The sequence below is a fragment of the Convolutriloba macropyga genome, chromosome 4 (genome assembly GCF_964194025.1).
Source record: "Convolutriloba macropyga chromosome 4, txConMacr16.3, whole genome shotgun sequence".
Lineage (NCBI taxonomy): Eukaryota > Metazoa > Xenacoelomorpha > Acoela > Convolutidae > Convolutriloba > Convolutriloba macropyga.
The window spans coordinates 59,998,976-60,022,068 of NC_134471.1; the positions used below are offsets into that span (position 1 = coordinate 59,998,976).

Below are 23,093 nucleotides of genomic sequence, written 5' to 3' on the forward strand. Positions count from 1 at the left end.
TGCCAGTTTGTTAACCTGGGTTAGAGATCCCGTCAAACTCATAAGATTAGAAATCCAACGGCATCAAAATCAACATGCCTGTCTTTGTTTTAAGCCTGTTTTTGAACGTTAGTAAAAACATGCTACCAAGCCAAGAGCATTACCTCAGCCAAAAATTGCACAACTTGTTTCCAAAGTAATCACAAAAAGTTAATTTTTTTGAGGTACCACACACAGGACAAAGTTTGCAAATTTTTGATTATAAATAAATGCAATCTTGATTCATTTCTTGATTCAGGTAAAGCTTTTAACGGAGTATTTTTACTGAATTTTGACTTAGGCTGTGTTTGTTTTCTTACAGGAAGATAATCTTCTCTCCAAACTTGCCACATTTCAAATAAGCAAACTTAGAGAAAATTAATGCGGGTAACTTCTTTTTATTTAATGTAGTGTAATGGAGCATAACAAAATGAAAAAAAAAACCATTTCAAATAGGAACACCAGCAGCACTAGTTTCTCTCTGCCGAGTTTCGAATTGAATGTATAGATGGTCACTATGTTGTTTGAAGTTGAAGTTTTATAAGCATATAGTGGACAAGTCCAAATCTATTGATGAATTTAATTGAAATTAGTCTTGAACTAGTAACTTTTGGACTAGATTTTTTTGACAAAAAATTCGTTCCTCAAAACAATTTTTGGATAATTTCAGCTGTAAGGTTTGCTGTAAAAAAATAGGAAATCTTTATCGTAATAGAAAAATGAGCGATTGAGTAATGAATTATCATCTTACTTTTGTTCCCATTCTGTCCCAGCAAATAGAGCAAACAAGCATGAGTTTTTGAGACCCCTGAAAATCATTCGCCTGTATACTAAACTTTGAGTATAAACAAAATTTGTCACAAGCCATTGCTTTTTTATGAAGACAAAGGAAAAATTAAAAAAAGCGTCACTCCGGAAGAAAATTTGTGCTTCAAAAAGATTTGAATTCCTAATTCTATATTTAAGAGTTTAAAATATACTTTACATTTCTCTGAGGTGTAAAAATCTGTACAAATGGAGCAGCATTGGATCCAAGTGAGCACAACGAGCAAGTAAAAAGGAAAGAAAACAAGCCAACGAATAAAACAACTGTTCTCAAGCTCTAGTCCTTTTAAACCAATTTATTGTAACGCATCTTTTATAACTTCTTCTTTGATTTTTTTCATCACTCAAGTTATTCATTATCCATGTTTACATTGGAGAGGTAGATTTACCTGTTAATCTATTTTGAGTTTATTTTATGAAAAACTTGCGTTCTTGCGTTTGTTTGTTGCCTCATTTTATCAAACTGTAAAAACTTATATTTTTAAACAGCAAAAAAGTGCTCATAAAGTGCCAATTCAATTTCTCTGTAATATTGTAAGAGATGATTTATTTTAAGAATAGAAAGTGGCGACGTATTTAACAAACAATTTCATGCTGACATGGAAAATTTTGGAGGAAGAGCCAAGAAATTTTTAATATCTGTATGTAACACATTTTTTATATTTGACTACTATACACTTAAGCCTGAGTTTTTGTTACTGTTGATTATGCTGCGCACGGAGCTTTCATTTCAAAATACATTTTTTTGGAAAATAAATTCTGTAGATTCTACACCGCGTTGTTTGAAAAAAACTTTTTTTGGAGTTATGAATGATATTGACCATAATGAACAATAATACAATCAAATGAACAGATATTTCTTGTTGAATGACCAAACAAGGAGGCTAGGTCATGTGCGTTCGCACATGATGTTCCGACCCAGCCCATCGACATTTTGATTGAATAGTCTACCAAATAAGGGAGACAAAAAGGTTAGAAAATTGCAAATCTTTCAACAATCAATTAAGTGAAAAAATAATATTGGGTTAGAAAGCTGATGAGACTTGCCATCAAGGAGAGTACTGAACAAGGCCGAAACTCGATGACTATAGTAAAAAATAACAAAAAAAACAAAAAGAATAAGGATTCCGATAAAACTGGTTCTAAACAAATCAACCCGTACTTCATTAGATGTTCATTAAATGAGATAAAAGACCTCTCAATAATGCGACTCGGTGACAGGCCAACAAAGGAGAGCAAAAAGGACAAATTTCAAAAGTACGTTTCTCTTTTTGAAAACAACTAAATTGAAAGTGACTGAAACCACTTGAGCCGATTGAAAGTGACTGAAATCACTTGATGCTAATGAGCCGAGTCAACTCGGCTCATTAGCAAGGCCAATTTATACGTTAGAGGAAGCAATTGAGACTTGTCGTTATCCGTAATTTATCGGACGACTACAAAAAAAAACAGCAAAAACGAAACAAAAAACACTTGAATTTAACAAGAATGCGGTACAGCAACCGTTGAAGTCACAGTTTCTTGATGAAGAATATTAAACACCATTAAATTTGCGGTTTTCAACGCCAATTAGGCCACTCCTTTAATGCGATAATATGGAGTGGAAACATCTAAACTCAGATTGAGCAAATATCCAAGAATCACACTTCTCTTATGAAAAATTGTAGTACCAAAGGCAAGAAACCAACAGTTTAAAATTAAACTATTAAAACGAATAGATCTTGATTTACTGGAAAGACGACCTGTAGCTACAAAGACCAAGTTAAAAAATTGGAAGAAGTACTAAAAAATTGAAAAAGCTCAAAGTTCCTATAATTTTTTTAAAAGAAATATTGTCAAATTTTCAAACAAACCATAAGCTTTCCACTTAAAACAAAAACCGATCAACTGGCAACTGCCCAGGAGTCTAGTTCTGTTTTTTTATTGAGAGCAAATCATACGACATCAAGAACAGCAAATAGGGACAGAACACAAATTTTAACAAAGAATTTATTGAAGCCATAGTGATGAAGCCATTATATCCATAAAATAATAAAAACCATTAATTGATTAAAGCTCTAAACTGATCAAAGCGATTAAATGATTTGCTTTGATCCCTTTTGATTTCAACTGGGTCTTCTAGGTAAAGGGTCTTTGTGGTAAAGACAACAAAAAGGACCACAAATAAAGACCAGTATCAAAAACTCACGAAATTCTTATGGAAATACAATTCTAAGTTATATAGTCACCTGTCAAGACATAACTAACAGCCAAAAAATTTTTTAGAGCAACAGAAAACTGACTACGTCAATAATAGTTTCTTAGTTTTTTGTCGACGACAAACAGTACAAAAAATGGGATTATCAAGTGTTTTGCTTCAAAAAATTAAATGAAAGTCTTTAAAACCACTGGCTATAAAATCAAATCAGAAATTGATCAACTAAAAAAAATTGTGGAAGCAGTAAAGGCCTTTTTTGTCATAAATATGCCCAACAACAAAAAAAGAACGAAATTTAGAGGCAAAAACAGAAAGATTCCGAATAAAGTTTTGGGGGGAGCAGGAATGGCCAGCCGTTAAAACTATAGGCTATTCACTGAATTCTTTAAACATGTTTTTTGCCCATTCTTTCAATAACAGTTGGAACTGTCTTAAATGTGTGAAATTGAAAAGAGAACAAATAACAACCTCAAATACAGGAAAATATGCAAAAATTGAGAGTACCAAATAATTTTCTTAAAAAATAATTAATTGAAACTAGAATAATTAATAGAAATTAAAAACCGAAGCCAGCAAAATATATTCATTTAAACACCTATAAAAGCACTTAAGGATTTTGATTGGGAGGAATATGCCGTACAAAAACGAAAAGGACCATAATCACAGGCAATGACAAAAATCCAATAAGTATTGTGAGAGAACAGCTTCTCAGTCGTTAAAACTAAAAGCTATTCTTGGAAATCAATAATTTGGAGCTATACTTATCAAAATTAGTTGAAAAGGAAAAAATAACTGCCTCAAATACAGGAAAATATTTAAAAATTCAAAAACTTTTCCAAAATTTTTTAATCGGAAAGCCAAAAAACATTAATTGAAAATAAAACTGCTATAAAGAGCATTTTTTCCTTCACTTGAAATAAGTTTTGCCCTTTTCAAATTGAGACTAAGATACACTTGGACAGAAATAAGATTAAAAAATGACAAATTTCAAAACTTCACTGACAATCTCTTAGAACAAATATATTTAGTCATAAGAGGCATTAGTATATGCTCACCTGCATTTCTTTAGGTTCCCAATTGAATCTTTATTCAATAAAACGTTGTCATAAAGTTGTAAAAAGACAATTGGATCCAAAACAAAAAATAATAATTTAAAGTTTACAAAAATACAATGTCAAAGCCATAAAAAATATGAGCTTTTGTCTGAAGACAAACTATTTTTCCGTAGGGTCTAATTTTGTTGTAAACAGGATTTGTCATTAATTAAAAGGTGATTTGAAACAGTTCTTGTCAGTAATCGCCATTAAAAAACAAAAATTCGAAACAATTTTTTGAAAAAGACCGCGCCCTAATATAATCCGAATAATTTTTTATTGTAAGAATCCATGATGAATTCAAACTTCGCTCTGATTTTTCTCAGCGCCCAACAAAAGCAATTTATTCAATATGTTTGCAAAATAGATGATTAAACCTTATTGTTTCAATAAACCACATATAAATCATGCATTTTGGATAATTATTCGGTTCATCCGAAAAATTGAATTTCAGAAAACTGAAAGAAGCGAATTTCAGAAAACTATAAGAAGCGAATGTACAGTTGTTTTTTGGAGTTCTCAAAGATTGTGGCAGCAGATGTTAGGTCTCTACTTCCTGAAAAGTAGGATTTAAACGAAGTAGGAAACAAAAGCAATTTTGGATCCTCTTTTCATTTAAAAAATTCTCAAATTCACAAAAAAAACTAGCAGAAAAATTAACCAAAAAAACTCGGATAAAACAAATTGGCGACAATTATCTATCCTTAACCAATAATATTGTTTTAAGCAAACTATTAACAAGTTTTAGCAAAACTGAGGAAAATTTGGTCAAAAATTACGGAAAATATGAATAAAACAACGGAATTAACTTTACTTTTCTCAAAAGTTTAAACCTGGATAACTTCCTGTAAACAAAAATAAAAATATCTTTCAAATTCCATATTCTACGCTGGACGAGCCTTCTAGTGAACCAGTCTCAACTCTCTACGATGAATATATTGATCGGCCAAAATTGTCTGAACAAAAAGAACCATTTGAGTTTATAGTTCCTCCCTCCACAAGTGGGTCGGGGCAAAAAGCTAAAAGATAATAGGTATTTGGAAAATTCTAAAAATTATTAAAATAAGCATTTTCACTATTTTGATTTCATAAAAATAAATCAAAGATTGTCAGCGATCGATTTTCGTCAGCATATACTCCGGATCTGATTAGAAAAATTGGAAGGGTTGGAATTATGGAACATTTGACGCTAGATGTTGTTAGAAACTTATGTGAAAACTAAATAAACCGTCTACCAGACGTTTAACAAGTTATAAAGGCGTAAATTCATATTACCAGACAATTGTCTTAAACTCAAAATTTTATTTCATTTGATGTTTCAAACGCTTTTAACCTTGTTGGTACCATAGTGTGTTTATTAATGTTTTCCATGTATTTATGATCAACTGGCTAATGAGGGTAAAAAGAAGAACTATATAGAGCGGTTGAAAGATTATTTTCAGGCAGTTTTTTTCTCTTTTCTGATGTTTCAGGGAGCTCCATTTTATCTCTTCTCTGTAACTACGATTGTAGACAGGTTTCCATGCCAGAGGAGGAATTCAGAATTGACTTGTATTGATCGAAGCGAGATCTTCCCTTTTGAAAAGCGAAGCATTTAAAATTCATGATTTTCGACTACAAAAGTGATAGCAGTCCTGCTCGCGGATCGATTGAAAGCTGAGTTGTTTCTGAGCTGAGAGAGAAAGCTAAAAAGCGAGAGGAGCCGGGTGGGTGGGGGGGGGGGGGGGGTTTGGATCGGTATATTGTAGTGTGTATAGTGTTGTTTTGAGTCTCTCAATCTGTTTATTAAGCAGAGCACAAGACTAATTCTCGTTTGCACAACTGCCGCGGAGTGAGTGTTGTTTAGCTTTAGTACTACTATAATATTGTTTTGTTATTGGTGGCCGGCCACCGCCGCACCGCAACTGCTTGGCTTCTTATTTATTACTACTAATAAGAGTAGTAGTACACTACTACTAGTAGTAGTAGTAGCAAATAGTATTTGTAGTAGTAGTAGTAGTGTTGTTTGTGGTGAGCTGACTGTGTGTGTGTGTTTGTGGTGGGGGTATTGTGATTATTATTTTTTCTTTTATTTTTTAATATTTTCTCTCACTCTCTTTATCGCCTTTTCAATCTTAGCCAATCACTTAGCGGCGCCAGCCAGTCTAGCATCTGTCTTGCAAGTAAAGCTATCCAGCGCTATTCTGGTCAATTAACCAAACTTTGAGCCAGTGCTTGAGTTAATACGATTTATTTTATAATTAGTCAATCACATCAATTGAGATTACTGAATAAACAAGAAAACACTTGAAAATGCCTCCTTGGCGCCTTACTGTCGCCGCACTTTTGTTCAGCTAACAAAGCAGTGAAAAAATGTGTGAATTTTTTACACCCCGCACGTCGTCAATATTTTACACACTACCCCCTTATCCCCCCACTCGCACTTCTCTCTCCCTCTTTCTCTTACTTTTCCCACTCTCTCGCTCTCGCTTTTTTCCCTATCCCGCTATCCCCACCTCATTTATTCCCTCCTTTTTTTCTCTCTCCATCATAAATGATTCCCTTCTACCAATACGCCGCTATACTTTCTAAAAATCCCTCTTTTCCCCTCAATATCCCACAATTTTGTCAATCTTTCTCCCTATTTTCTTTCGCTTTTCTCTTACATTCTGACTTTTGTTTGGCTGTTTCTATCCAAAACTTGTTTTTCTTCATTTTTCATATCTTTAAAACTGAAGCTGCTAAATTCTCTTTCAACTTGAGCTGTTTTCATTTTCAGTTCACAACCAGTAAAATCGCCGACTTGTTTAGCAGTCCATTTTACACTTCCTACCCCCGCCTCCCATGAAAACAACAGACAGTAAAAACAATGACAAAACATAAATGAAAACGGCAGTGATCAAAACAAAAAATAGTGTTTGCCAAAAGAAGCGACCAAAATCAATTCCTAAAACAAAGACGTTCCTCTAAACAAAAGAAAAAAGGCAGAAAAATTTAGTCAAAAATCGAAGTCCGCAACTTTTTTGAGAATTTCATGCTCGGAGTTGTTTTAAAAAGTATATTAGGCAATTTTATTGAGTTTATAAAATGACTTAAATGAGAAGTTTAAAATTGACTGGAGTATATAGTAACAAATTGAGACATGACCGGCGCCATATTTTATATTAAAAGCAATTTAGTTTCCCCAAATTGAAAACAAATGGCAAACAAAAGCCCAAACACAAGTGCCAAAAATGTCTATTTACGTCAATCTGCGTGAAAAACTAACAAAAAATTTATTCACTCAACTCGCTTGAATAAACTAACAATTCCGATCTGACAAATATTTTATTCACGCCTAGTGAATGCTAACTTATCAATTCTTTATGAAGTCTTTATGAAAAAATCATGAAATCCTGACACAAATTCCTTCTAACCAAAACCAAGACATGATTAAATTAAGCCTTATTTAGAAAAAGTATTGGAAAATTTAAGATAAAACTGGAATTTGATGAAAAAAGCGTTAAGAAAATAAACAAAAATGGAAAAATTATGGGTTGTTGATGAGCTTAAATGTGAAAACATTTGATTTAATAACTGACTGTTTACCCAAGTTTATAAATGTTATAATCTCTTTAATGTCAATCAGGATTAAAATTATTAAACAATCTTCAAAAATCACAGCAACTTATGTTGACTTTCAGCGATGACTTTGTTTACAAGGAAAACTAGTCGCACAACTATTAGAGTAGCTAAACAAACTCTAAGATTATTTTGGTAATATTCTGGGGGCTACTTTTACATATTTATCTTGACGACCCAATTAAATTTTCATCTACGTTAATTTGAGTGCCTTGTTCTTGTATGTGTTAACTTGTTTGAGATTAAAAGACAGAAAGTTTGCTAAGAAGTTATAAAATCTGAAAACCAAACTTGCTACTTCAAGAAGTCAAATAAAATGTCTGTGCCCAAAATGTCAGAATTTTAGATTGATCAAAAACAAAATTGGTTCATGTTTGGCTTCGAATTTACCGAACAAAAGACAAAAGTAGTCGAAATCAAAGTAACGGAAACGGTAAATATTACTGTTTATAGCTAAGTGATAATATTATACCTTGATTACCTAATTAAATATTATAAAGATCAGAGAGCGTGTGATCATCAAAACATCCAAATTGGCTGCTAAGCAAACTAAAGTCAAGAGGACAAACAAAAACTTCCAAGAATTGAATACGAGGCAAACAGGCTTAAGTATGAACAGAGTTACAACAAACAACCGATCGAAAGGTTGTTTACTATTACCTTACCAAAATCAGTTGTGAATAAATAGCAATTTCAAAACAAAATTGGAGCAACATTTTGAAATACACCCACGGTTTGCTCTTAAACAACCAAACGATGTCAAAACAAAAACAATAAACAATGGCACAAAGGAAAAAAGGTATCTTTAAAAGGATAGATGGAAAAATAGGTGCGCATGAAAAAAGAAAGTGGAGGGGGGGGGGGGGGGTTATTTTGTGAAAGGGGGGTATTTTGCGTAGCTTTGATGACTCCTCTTAGTTTTCCTTCTGAGGAAAAAATGACGTTATTATGAAAACTATCATTTCAAACAGATTAAAACCGAATTATCTAAATATATGAGAAAATAAAAGCGAGAGTGAATCAAATCAAATATAGAGCAATTGAAATCGAAAACAGTATTCGGAGAGACTAGAAAGAAGTCTACACCGGTTTAGAGTTTATGGAGTTTTGCGTGGAAGTATTGAATGTTTTTGCACAAGAATTTGGTTCTGAAATATTTGCGAAGTGGTGATTTATCATAACAGTTTTAGTTTTAATAAACCGGCAGGTCACAGACCTAATTTGGGTTGGCCGAACAACCCCATGCTGCTGAAACTCATCGCGGGGGGCATGCTCGAGGTCAGCTGAGAGGTCAACTCCAAAGCCCGACTGCTCGAGGTCAAGTTGGGGAGGGTGGCGTTCGTTCCGACTGGCGCTGGCGAATTGGAAAGGCCAAATGTTGCGCTCAGTCCAAGCGCAGGAAGGAAAAGTGACTTTTGAGGTGCCCCAGGCTGTGGGAAATCGCCTGTTGCAGGTCCGCGGGCTTGGTTTTGGGTTCCAAGAACCCCGGTTGAGGTCGGGAGGTGTTCTGAGAGTCCCAGGGTCAAATGAGGGACATTGCTTGCGGAAGAGGTTATAGGCTGAGCAGGGCTGAATAGGTTTGCAGGGGGTTGGAAAGGGTTCTGAAGAGGGTTCTGTGCCACTGGGTTTGGGTGTCCCATTGGGGGAACCAGAATGTGGGAGGGGGGAGGAGGCATCATGAGGGCGGAGGAGTACAGGGCCTGAAGTTGGGCACTCTCAATGTCCTGTTGCTGTCTCTTCCTCTTCATTCGTCGGTTTTGGAACCACGTTTTGATCTAAAACCCAAAAAAGTTCAGTATATTTTGAAAAAATACTTAAATAATCATAGGGTGAAGTATTACTTCATGCTCTCATTTGATTGGTCGATTGAAGCTATCGAATCATTTTTCAATGAAAATTACGGATCAAAATACAAGTTGATGATAACTAAAAGAAGCTCATTTATCGGGAGAGTCTATTTCTTGAGGAAAAAATGATTACTAGGACCTCCAATTAATAAAAGATGAATATCGAAAAAGGAGAATGAAATTACCTGTGTGTCGGAGAGCTTCAGCTTTGAGGCAAAGTCCGCTCTCTCTGAGGCCGAAAGATACTTCTGCTGAGCGAATCGTCGTTCCAACTCGTGAATCTGATCAGGCGTGAAAGCAGTTCTCTGCTTTTTGGACGAACTCGAGCCACTTCTGAAACCTCCCGGATGAAAACCGGAATCATCATCTCGGGAACCAGAGCTCTGGGCGTCGAAGTCATCATATGACTCGGAACCCTCGAATTTGTCATCGTCATCATCCATGTCTCGGTCTTCGTTTTTGGCACTTTGAACACTTGCTGGCCGGCTGATAGGTGCAGTGGATTGGATCTTCTGGATTTCATTGTTGGCGACTGAAGATTGCTGTGGCTCAACTCTGGTTGCTTTCAATGAAGGTTCGCTATTGGCATTGGTGTCGTCGTGAGATTCCTCCTCGCCAGTTGTTGGCTCGAAGAACGAAGGGCATTCAACCCCAGAGTCTAAAAAATTTCACATTTCAAATTTATCTGAATTTTTATTATAAGATTTTGCAGTGACTATTACAAGAATTAGTAAAAGATCCCTTTGATTTTAATTTTTGCTTCAACTTCACCAGTCACATTTTTACATCCATTTAAAGCGGCCTTTTTAAAGTATGTTACTTCAAAAACTCATTTTTAAGACTGAAAGCTGCCTTTTTTAAAATAATTTTTGAACAAATTTTCAAATCTAATCCAAACAAAATAATTCAATTAATTGCCCACACAAAATTTATTTTTCGCTCAGGACAGCTCCAAACATTGCCTTCTTAACGCTGATTTAAACACTTTTTGTAAAATAGACGATCAGTAATAGACGCCATACATTGAATTACAGATTTACTATTTTTAAGCTGCTGAAGTTTCTAACGTTCTGAAGTTATTTTCGTTCAACTTACCAGGACTGTCACTTGTTCTGTCTTCTTCATCATCATTGTCAACATTCTTCGGGATCTCATCTCCGATCTGGATTGACAGTGAATCTGTCACGGGGAACAGACTAACTGGATCAACTATCTCCAACCCACAATTACTCGCCACCCCAACGTTGCTGGGCACAACTCCTGGCAGATTTTGGACAGACTGGTCCAAGTGGGGCATTTTCAGCTTGCTGCCTGGCAATTCCGGAGTTGGCTTTGTGTTGGTTTCTGGTTTAGAGTCGGAGTTATTGCAAAGAAGGTCGACCATCATAAAAGATCGCTTCATTTTGGTAGAGTTTTCAAGACAAAAATTTATCGCAGTTTAGATTTCAGAAATGAAAGGGTAAATTTTGTTGTAAAGTTTTCAAACAAAGCGATTGAAATTGTTAACTCACAAAGATCAAAATTTCAGAAAGTTGATTAAGATTAAAACCGATTAAAATGAAGGTTGACTTTTTGTAAATTTGAGTTTAGCGTGAAATTGATATTTTTCAATTTGTAACAAACAGCGGAAAACAGTGCGGCTGATTGAAAATCAAAGAAGTGATACGAATGGCTAGTAGTATACTTTTATTTTAAATTAATATTTGTCAAAAGCGGCTAGGCTAGCTCAAATTCCTCTCTCTCGCTTTCTGTCTTTGGTGATGTCTTATTGCTTCGATCGAATCGCGCTTCTATTGGTCAATCTATCTATCCAAACAAAAATTGTACTACAATATTACTACTATTCTATAACAACTGACTACTACTGCTGCTGCTGTACATTCAATTAAAGCCACACCAAATACAAGCTAAGAATTAAATAATTTTTCAAAAATCGATAAAATGGCCGAATAATGGTCGTCGTTGCTTTTTCAGCAGCTAATAAAACTAGTGAACTCTCAGACCGAAAGTTACGATAAAAGTCTTCTCAATTGATCTGTGGCGCCGAGTCACATTAACTCACTGATTACACCAATGTCAATCATTTTTCCAAATTAACTCGATAATACCACGCTAATTGACTAACTATACTATAAGGTTGATGACAAATAATGATGTAAATTACTTAATGGTGTGTTAATCACAATTTTCCAGTTTATTGTAAACTTGTCGGTAGCTCTTAAGACCTTTAATCCGGAAATGTCGATAAATTAATTCATTTAGGAGGTTCCTATCAATTAGAGGATTTTAAAGTAACCCGTGAACAAGTTTCAATAAAGTGTGAATACGATATCACAAAGGGCAAACTGCCCTGTGAAAACTTAGCGTCGGGCAAATTTCGAGATAGTACAAGTTGCTGACCGAAACCATCAAAAGACAGTTATTATTGTTTTGTTTACGAGATAGAAATACTAGTTCCCACATTTGGGGGCAAATCACGATTTAGATATATTGTTTTTAAACTTACGAGTTTCAATTAGCCCTGGTTGCTTCCCGGCGACGTACTACAAAGCACAGGGGAGATTGAGCGGAAAATGTTTTATTAAGTCCAAATGAAAACAGTTTGCTTTGTAATCGATCCTTGACACGACTTGAAAAAGAAATAAACGGAGCCTCAAACTTAAATTAACCACCTCAAATTTCAGCTCAAATGAACTCACAAAAATAATCAGTCGATCAGAACTGCCAAATTTAAATCTTTAAACAGCGAAATTTAAAATCTTTCAAGTTAACCCAGAAACAATCATTTCGGTACAACTTACGGGTAATCCCGGGAGTAATTTGAACATGGCCACAGATTTTATCGAGCATAGATTGTTTTACAAACAAAATTAACCGTTCAACAGTTTGAAAATTCCCCAAACTTCTCTGTCTAAATATGAGTCAGTTTTAGTTTCAGTTCTTTTCATTTTTGGATCTTTTCTCTTTTCGTTTTCTTGACTTCACAAAACAAAGCCACCTTGCGAAGACCTGACTTTTTACTCCAGCAAAAACAGTGACTTTGCAAATCAAATAAGTTGGAATTTGGCCTTCTTGCATTTTTTAACATCGCCCTCCTGATTTGAAAGTTGTCCGTAGATCTGTTTGACTTTCAGTTTACGTTCTCTGTCTTTTGCAAGCTGGTCTTCAACTCTCAATTTCTGCATCAAAACAGCGTCTTTTTTGAGTTCTTTCATTGCACCTCTTGTTTCCCGTTTCAGCTTCCTCTGCTTGCGAACTCTTTCGTTCTGCTTGCCCCACGCAGAGCCTGGAACAAAAAATCATTAAAAAAGACTTGTAGTGACTATAATTCGACTATGGGGCCTTAATGATGGTATTAGAGTTTGATGCAGAAAACCTCTACAAAATTGAAATTCAAAAAAGAACCGCTTTCGGCTCTTTCGATTTGATTTTCAGTAGTAAACTGGCTGAAATCAGCTGTTCAAATAAAAACCGATTAACGTTGCACGAATTGCTCTCGAACAACAGGCTGGGAAATTTAATTTAGAGGGGGTGCTGCTCAAAAATTGATTGCAAAATCCCGACACCAGAGTGGTTCGCACCCACAACCTCTAGTATAACAGCCTGACATCTAAAAACTTCAACGCTAAAAATCGCCTTTATGTTAGCATCAAAGTTTTTGGGGAATAAAAACAAATGAGATCAATCAAAAATTGAAAAGTCAGGCATGAAAATTCACTTGAGAAGAATTCCAGAAGCAACTCGAAGAGTCGGAACTTCAAGCAATAAAGTAAATGCAGCCCAAACTATTCTTTTGTCTCAAAACATTCATTTTTTACCTCACCAGATTTGATTGCAATTTTTGAAAATTTTTGGATTGTAAATATACCCCCTTCATAACAAGAGAGATTGGAGCACTGACATCATTGAAATCAATTGAAAAAAGATGCAAAAAACAGAATAAATAGAAAAATCAATAGAAAAAACCTGCACAGATATAAATCTAAGGCATAAATTTGACAAAAAACTAACCGTAAAATCATACCGCCAAATTGTGTATTACTAAAAAACATCTGTGACGCACAAAAATGGTCCAATTCTTAGGATAAGAACTGTAAGGCTCATAAAATCGGCCAGGCTAAAAATTGTCAAATAAAATTGCTGTTTCGAAATAAGATATAATCCTCCCTTGCAGATATCATAGACAAAATGAATTCAAACTATTACAAATTTTAAATTAATCATTAAATAGACAAAGGCAACAAGAATAATACTCAAAGGCGAAAAACCGCTTGTTGCGAAATAGAAAAAAAATCTTAAAAAGGGGTTTAAATCAACATTATTTTAACAACTGATTTAAGAAGAGCGAATAGAAAATAGATCTTAGGGGAAAGATACATGCTAGAATGTGGAGAATACGGACAGATTGTAAAAGAAACAAAGACTACATTGTAAATTTGGAAAGTTAAAAATCAAATTGAAAAAAAAGTAGAACACCAAGGACATCTCATCATTTAGAATTCGATTCTTTGAAAGCTACAGAACCATCTTCCTGTCTTAACAATAGAAGTGGAAACAGAGTTCAAAGATTCGAATTAGTAAATCTTAAAAAAACTCACAATATTGTCAAAACTGCACTTAAGAATCACAATTTTACTGAATTTAAAAGACTTAACCGCAAATAATGGAATTATTAATAACACGAAATTAAAATCCAGGACGACGCACGGAAGTACATTTCTTGTAATTAAAATCTTAATACAAAAAATGGACAAAAACCGCCAAAATCTGATTAGTAGGTGTACAGTATTATAAAACAAAAAGCACTTCACGTTAAAAAGAGGCGTTCAATGCGCGAATAATCAAAGACAAGTTGCCGTATACACTGATATCTTCGCTCAAAGATCCAAAAACAAAATTTTAAAAAGCCAAAAACTACCTTAAAATTTATGTGCTTGAATTGCAATTGAAACGCATTATTACGCTCTCATCAAACCCCTGCAGTATCAATTTCAGAGGGTTACAGATCAATTCAGCGTCGACCAAAACATTTTCTGCATTTCTGCAAAAAAAACAAATTACAAGCAACAAAATTGAGCCACATGGACGAAAAAGGCTAAAACGGTAATCTATGCGACATTCTATCAAAAACTTTTCAAAGTCAAATACTCATTCACTGAACGCAGAGCATGCTCATAGAACAGAGGATGATCATAGAACAGACGTCAATTTTATTTCGCTTTAAGGTCAAAACGCCGTTTGAAGAAATAGTACATGAGATTAAAACCAAGAAAATCAATACTCCTTTTCGAGTTGTAAAAAAAGACGCATATTTATCATAATTACCTCAAACCTTGCGCCAGAGCAACTAAAACTTTAAACATAACTGACTAACGTCGGTTGAGTTGCTCTCAAACGAACGGCTGGCTTCGGCAGTTGCCAACTGAAGCTTAGGGATGCTAGTGTGCGTGTGTGTGTGGGGGGGGGGGGTTCAATCGCTGGGAAGTAGGAGGGCGATGGCTACATGAGAGGAGGGTTCAAATCGACAGTTGGATGAGGGTGGACAATGGGAGTGTTGAAGGGAGAGGGGGGGGGGGCAGGTAGACTGAAGGTTTTTTCAAACTTTTAATCTTAAGAATCGCCCTTCGTACCATAAAATTGTCTCCTCAAAAAAGTTTTGGTGATCCGCATTCTTCAAGTATAGTAAGGATTAGAGCTCTAAGAGAACTTAATGCTTTCCGTGCGCTACCTATTTATCCCGTTTTTGAGGACGAAAAGTGAAATGATCAGACGAAAAGTCACCTAAAACTACAGGGCGAATATAATTGCTAAACTCCGTTTTAGAGCAAATAATGAAAGCATCATTTAGATCAAGAAAACTAAAGTTAAAGGAAAAAAAATTACTGAAAATTTTAAAAGGTCATTGAAAAAATAGCATGAAAAGGCCAGCTGGATTTCAGATTTTAGCTACTAACTTAATTATAGTATAAAAATGGAATCACATGAGTACATAATCTGGTAAAGTTTGGGTCCAGCTCAATAAAGAAAAAAGCCGAACAATTAAACTCCCTAAAAACAAAAATAGCGAGCTGAGAAACACACTTTAAGCTAAAAACAACTTGAGATTATAAAATGAGCAAACAATATTTTAGATTACTTTCAAAAAATGTATGCATAGAAGAAAATGAATCCTCTGTAGAAAAAAATGAACTATTGAAATTATTTGGGAACGTTGAAAAGTTTGATCTGGACCAAAATGACCCAAATGTCATTATATATTGCAACTTTAAAGAGACGAAATTATATATTGCAACTTTGAAGAGACGAATGACGTTCCACATTTTAAAAGCCAGCTCCTGTGCACCTGAGTCTATCATTTCTCTCAGAGAAGATAATTCCTACATAAAAGCTTCAGTAATTAAAAAATGAAGCAAAGAAACGTGTAACAATAGCTCAACAAACAGCGCAAAAAATCAAATAAGCAGCTGGTTAAAGGAACGGAAGAGCTCAAAACATCCGCCCAAGAAAAATGAGAGTCAACACTCACACAATTGAAAATGAACACATTTATTAACGTAATTTTGTTTAAATTTTAAAAACTCAATACCAAACCATAACCAGCGTGAAAATGTCAGTAGATTCAGCCTATTCTTCATATTAGCGCTTCAAAAAAACTCCAAAAACTGAACCAACAAAGCTCACGACGTTTGCGAGTAAATTTTGTAATTGATTGAAACAGAAAAGAAGCGATAAAAACGATAAAATCCATTTCTAAGTGTCAAGAAATATTCTAATTTATTGCGTAGTTTTTACTACGCAATTTGATTCAGCTTCTAAACTGAAGGCCAGTAAGCTCATGCCAGCTAGCAATTGTTCTGAAGAACTTTTATAATCTATTGAACTGACTTGATGACTGCGCTTTATCTCGTTTCTTCTGACTTTGCACTTTTGACCTTGACAGCATTCACTACAATGCGCAATTCATTGAGTGAAAGGATTCAAGATCCATTCAGTTGAAAACGTAAGTGAAGTAAGTCAGGAGTCAAACGTGAAATTCGAGACTCATAAAAAACGAAAAAATGTGATTAAAATGTAAAGCGAATTTAAAAAGACATATCAGGACAAGTACTGAGCTACAATTCAAAGAACTAATGTCTTTCCGGTAATTATAATTTTGATATACGTCAAAAAACAGATACTAGATTTTAGAACTACACTACACCCTGCTCAATGCTTTTGATATTTACGTTTCTGCTGTTCATTTCATAAATACTCATTGTTCAAGGGGGTGATCGGGACTTTTCATAAACGCGATAAAATGTTAAAGGGTGTTTGGCAGTAGATAAAAACAAAATTTTATAAGCTTGAGACTCTACATCTTCGAGAGAGCAAAAATAAACATGCATTCCTAGATTTGGCATTATTTTTTCGGTTTGGCATCATCCGCCAAGACCAAAATGCGTAACAAGATTTCCTTACAAAATTGGTTCAATGTTACCTCTAGCTTTGCTCTCATCGAAGTTATCAATGAGCTTGGGGTTGAACTGCTTGAGAAGCTTAGGCTTTGGCTGCACGAATTGTAGCTTGGGTCGCTCAATATTCTCTGCCTCTAAGAGCAGTTTCTTCACTTCGGTTATTTTGTTTCGCATTTGAGCTCCAAGATTTGTTACATCAAGCAGATCGTTGATTATGCTCTTTACGTTTGCTGTGATTATCTTGAAACCAGCGAGATAACTCCAGGCCTTCATACCTAAACAAATCACGTCCATTAAGGCAACAGTTTGGGCCATATTCATACTCAAACGAATCATACAACGATGAAGTTTCACAAAAGGAAGAAATCAACGTTTTTTTTCGAAACTATCGATGACATCAAATTATGAAAAACATTTCGACTATTTCAAAGTTCACTTTTTCATCGATTTGACCAACAACAAAGTGCTTAACAAAAGTGTAGACTCACTTTTGACCGCCAGCAAATTTATTTTTCTTGCTGTCTTATAGAATTTGGTAATTCTCATTGCGCGTGTATTTCGTCAATAGCCTTTAAAGATTCACAATTGCATATAGCTTTCAGAAATACTCCGCTCCGCCTAATTTTTCAGCTCACATCATTTTCAAACAAACAAACACAAGGACCCATTAGTCCACAAAACTGCATAGATGCAAGTCAAGAGCTATTCACAAACACTTGTGATACAAATGACCTTTTCAAGATTTCACATGTTTATGAGAAAAAAACCGAGATTAATATGATGTCATATTGTTCCTCAAAAAGCCGCGTTGCCATTTTCAAAGCAAAAAAACTGTTTCACCCGTTATAATGGGGGAGAAAACAAGATTGCAAAATATTGAATATAATTTTTCCTTGTTTAATATTAGTGGCGAAGTAGTCTTGAAAGCAATATTGAATTGAGCTAGATGAGTGGTGAAAAGAAACGAAGCCTTCTTGTTAATACGCCGTTTAAAAAGGTTTAAATTTTATCAAGTCCGCTATTCAAAAGGCTCCCCAGCAATCAATGCCGACATAATACAACTGAGCTGAGGGCTTAGTGGCGTCAGATATATTTTGCATTTATATATAATCAGGCCTTTTTAGTCCAAATAGGAGGATAACAATAGGAACAATTGCACTTGAGTCCAAATTGCTACTTTAATTAGCAGTAAATATCCCTAATGTTGATACTTGTAATTCATAATTAGTCGGCTCTCAAAGTTAACTGATATTTAGGAGCACATCAACATTTCTAACTCAATGACAATTCTCTACTTCTTGATTGCGAATCGAAGGACTTATCTAACGGGGAAAACAAAATACTTGCGACCAAAATGTAGAGCCAAGTATACTTTGACATAATTTATTAAAAATTTATCAACAATTGCGAAAATCCAACCATAGAGATTCAAAAAGGCGGGGCTTTGCAAGATAAGTTTTGCAAGAAACTACTTCGAAAAAATTGGCCTCTTGTGCATAAAAAAACTTCAAGATTGATTTTGGACGCAATACTCAAGATAGTTATAATTCTCCACAAGGCTATATCTAAAACTTAGAAAACGTTTTAAAGCTACTCAATGAGATAAGAGCAGGTTGATTGCTTATTTTATTTTGAAGAATAATCTCAACTGATAACAGAATACAAAACAAGGCACATCGTGCGAAACGATAACATATTTTTTCTGTTCCATTTTTTAAAGACTTTTACAAAGATAATTCAAGATTAATACAAACAGCGATAAGAGCGAAACTGAAGTCGATTAAAACTTGAAACGCAAAATAGTCTTATTAAATTTATTCTGTCACACTGCTCTTCCAGTTTCTGCAACTTTCTAACGTAGTTTATTTTCAAGTAAGACATTAGAAAAGATACCCGGCAGATTGCCGGATAATAGCCGCCGTTGATAACAATAAGCATGATTGGGATTGAAAGAATAGAAGATATTGAAAAAAAAAGATTTTTGTACACGAAAATTTTTTAAGTCCGATATATTTTGATGGCATTTCGTAGTTGAACATAACGTACTTCTGTTTCTTAGAGAGAGGCTACAGGGGCTACTATCAATACCAACAAGCATTAGAGATGGTAACTAAGACTTATAGGAACGACGTTCAATTAGTGGGCATCGAAAATTGGGCTTTATGGGTTTATCCCGTTTCTACTTCTGACTTCAATTTTTTATACTGACTCTCTTCATTTTGAATTGCTTTGCTGAGCAACTGATGTTCAAAATCAGTTTTAGCAGAATGAGAGAAGAGAGAAACTAGCCTAGAGAAGTCAAAAAGATATCACGCAAAAAGTTGAAAAAGCGGCAAAATGAGGTAAAGCGAAACATTTTTTTATTCGACGAAGTAAAAAAAAATAGGAGCGCTATAATAGCCGGCTGAGAAGATGAGGCGGCTATTAAAAAATTGTAGTTTTGAGTTTCGGCAACTAACACACTTAAAGACCAGTACGAACTAATTCGTGATCTACTGTTCTCGAGCAGCAACAGCTTTTTTAAGGCGAAAAATTTGGTGATCAGACTAAAAACGGTCACAAGAAAAATCGGTATTTCGAAAATCGCATACAGTAAATAACCACCAGGAACGTAGGACTATAATTACAACAAAATTCGTTTTTAGAACAATTGAAAAATTACAGTGTAAATAAACTAAGGAGTTGCGGTTAGAAAAATTTTTCAAAATTTCCCAAATTCAAAAACAAAAAATTATGTATTTTATGCTCTTCTTAAAATCACAAAACAGAATTTTCATTTTTTTAATTTTTAAAGTTTGTTTTAATCAGAGTTAGTTTTTAAAATCATGTTTTTTTGTCTAACCATAGTTTAACCACAATTGGAGTTCTTGAATTAAAGCATCAGAGGAGAGAAACGTTTACCAATAAATACAAAACTGCAAAATTCATTCGACTTTTTCTCTATTTCCCCATTATTTCTAAATTAAAAGTGAAGCTTCTTCATTGGTCAGAAGCTTCAATAATCTAAAACGGTATAAATTTATCGGATTCTAGGATTTCTTAAAATGATAAAAACAGAAGTCGTTCTTTTTCCAGAACCACTTTTCAGATGATTGAGCATTTAAAAATTCAAACAATAAAGGTTAATTAAATAACCAAAAATACGGTTTAAGTAAAAATTAAACAGCACACCAGTAGCAGGATTTACATAAAATTTCAATATGGTTAAAAATATCGAAATTTCAAAAACAAAAAGTTAAAAAAGTTTAACAAAAATGACATCACAAAATATTGAACTGGCTAATTTTTTTTCATATTTAGGGGAATTTAATAACTTAGGGGAAAACTGTTTAACTTTCAATCGAAGTATTCCATCACTCATTAAAACCACATTATTTCTTTTCAGAGAGCTTTAATGTCTATGAACAATCTGCTTAAATTGAATAGTTGAGTAGCTAAAATCACGAAAGTGTGCTAAAAATAACGTTATTAGATGTTATTATATAATCACCATAACCACTAATAAAATCTAAAGTGAAAAACATGACAACGATTTCTGCCCACTTTTCATTTAACTTTTAGTAGTGAAATTTCGCCACTTGAGCTCAACTGCTGACACTGGTGAATGAGAGAAATTTGAATCACGCAAACAAAAAGATCAAGGGCGTAAAAATCACTCCAAAAATCAAAACAGTGAAGCAAAAATTATCAAAAAAGTTCACAAAAATTGCTTTAAACTTCGTTCAGCACAGAAAAATTGTAAGGTCCACTTTACTTTGTCTTTGGATTCTTCATTTTTCAACAACTTTTTTCGAACAAATGATACCAACGAATGCAAAATTCTTAAAATGATTCTTAAATGAGAGAAAATTGAAAACATAACCGACTAACGTCGGGCGAATAGCTCTCAAACAATCGACTGCTTTTCGTGCTAGCCACAGTCAAACGATTGACGTGCTAGCCACAGTTTAATGAGGTTAGCTTCAGCTGAAGTGAAGGGCCGTGATGTGAGCGCAACAATGGGGGGGGGGGGCAACGACTGGGAGGGCGGGCGGTTTTTGTCTGCACGGGGCCCTTACGGACTGAACGATGCGCAGGGGTGGGGATTGGAGGCGGGGGTGAAGTGAGAGGGGGGCTTAAGTGTGTGTGTGTGGGTGGGAGTGAACCTCTAAGAACCGCCCTTCACACCATAAACAGAAGTCTCCAAAACAGTTTACCTGAATCGCATACTTGGAGACTAGTGAGCTGAAAGGCTCTACGAGCACGTAATGCTCGCTGGGGGGCTATATGTTAATCCTGTTTTGAGTACGAAAAGTCAAATGGGTCAGATGAAAAATGGGTCAAGCAAAAAAAAAATTGCATTAAAAAAGACTGACAGGGCTAATATAACTGCTACAGACTTCGTTTGAGCAATAAAAAATCTTTGATAGGTTCCTATCAATTCTGCCGCTGAACAAAACGAAACTTCAGATAAATTCATTCATTGTTTGATGTCAAAGGACACGATAATAAACGTTTCGACTTCATTTTTCTGTTTTTCTTTAGTTAATTTTGAAGAATTTTCTTTAATTGAAGCCAAAAAACGTTTTACAAACTTGAACATTTCTAAGCTCGCAGCAAGGTAAAAATGTTTTTTTTTGTAGTATATAAAAGATGTTTTTTTTAAATTCTGAGTTCCGTTTAAGAAATCTGGTAAAATTAATTTGCAGCTGTTGACTTTTTAAAATTATCTTCTATTGAACTGCTCGCTTTGCAAGAAGGATGAAAGCAAGGTTTAAGCATATAATTCTATTCAAAAGGCATTAATATCGAAAAGACGCAGTTCTTGCAATTATTCTAACAAATTAACAATACTTCCCCACAAAAATAGTTGCAATAGAATGCAAACCTCTAGTAGAATTATCAGTATGAATACTTACCAACTTAAAATTCGTGCATGCAGATTATGCTCGTCAAAAGAAGACAAGACAAGTTTCGATTATGCTTGTCTAGAAAAAACCAAATGACCAGCAACAATTTTTATTTTGTTAAATCTAGGGGGAATAAGGCTGTCAGTTTTTTTTGAAGATTTATTCAGATCTATACCAAAATATGAGAAGCTGTGACGCTGAATTATTAGTTTAAAAGTTAGCAAGAGTCCTTACAATTCAAATTATCGCTTTCTGTCTTAGAACTCAAATTGCGGTCTGTTTTTCCTGAACATTTAAGATAGATGGAACAAGAGATTTCAGTTGCTTTGGGAGTCATATACGATGTTTGAAAAAAAAAAACAACAAAAAACCTTCTCTGAAGGCAATTCAAATTTCTTTCAAAATTCCCGGAATGTTTGTCATGTTATTACACTTCTGCTCTGTTACAAACAATTAGCTATCAAAAAATGAAAGGTTCTAAAAAATTTAGGTTTGAGGACAAGTTAACCTTCAGAAGGGTAAACTAGTCCCGTAGCAAAAAAAACCACCCATGCGTAGAACTTCGAAAACTGATACATATTACCTCAAATTTCAAAAGTCGACAGCTCTCTTAACTTATGAACCGGATCTTTTCGGTTTTGCACCCCCAGTAACAGAGCGCGTGTCATTACATAGTAAATCATTATGTAAAAATATGGCACGTGCGTCTGGGTGTTGCAAATAATATGCACCCACTAAGCTGGTTAGCACAAACAGAAAAGATCCAAAAACCTTAAACATAAACCGACTAACGTCGAAAAATTGCTCTTGATTAACAGGCGGCGCAATTTAATTGAGGGGCTGTAGCCTGCATAAATATTCCTTTATGGGTGCGAAAACAAGACGACGGTAGGATTCGTGGTATTAGCCACTTGAAATTACCTGCGAATTGCAGCTCTGTGCGACAGCTACAAAAACAACAACAACCACTCGCAATCAACGCCTTCTCAACGAGTTTCTAGCAAGCAGTTTTCTTTGAAAAAACTTTATTTCGGAGTGAGAGCAACAGAAATCACTCAAAAAAGAATAAAGAAGTGCGTGAAAAAGTCACTTGAGAAGTCAAAGATTATTCTAGAAGAAAAGCGTGAGACGGTCGAGCGAAACGGGCAAAAATTTGCATAAAAAGACAT

General features: G+C 34.7%; 1 protein-coding gene across 1 annotated transcript; it reads right to left on the bottom strand.

Annotated features, from left to right (window-relative positions):
• Nucleotides 1–8,677: 8,677 nt before the first annotated feature.
• On the bottom strand, nt 8,678–17,455 carry LOC142337796 (uncharacterized). Its single transcript, XM_075387315.1, has 4 exons — nt 17,059–17,455; nt 10,677–12,867; nt 9,767–10,239; nt 8,678–9,509 (listed from the first exon to the last, which is right to left on the bottom strand). Exons 2-4 carry the CDS (start codon nt 10,981–10,983, stop codon nt 8,943–8,945), a joined length of 1,347 nt encoding a protein of 448 aa, XP_075243430.1. The 5' UTR covers nt 10,984–12,867; nt 17,059–17,455; the 3' UTR covers nt 8,678–8,942.
• Nucleotides 17,456–23,093: the final 5,638 nt, after the last annotated feature.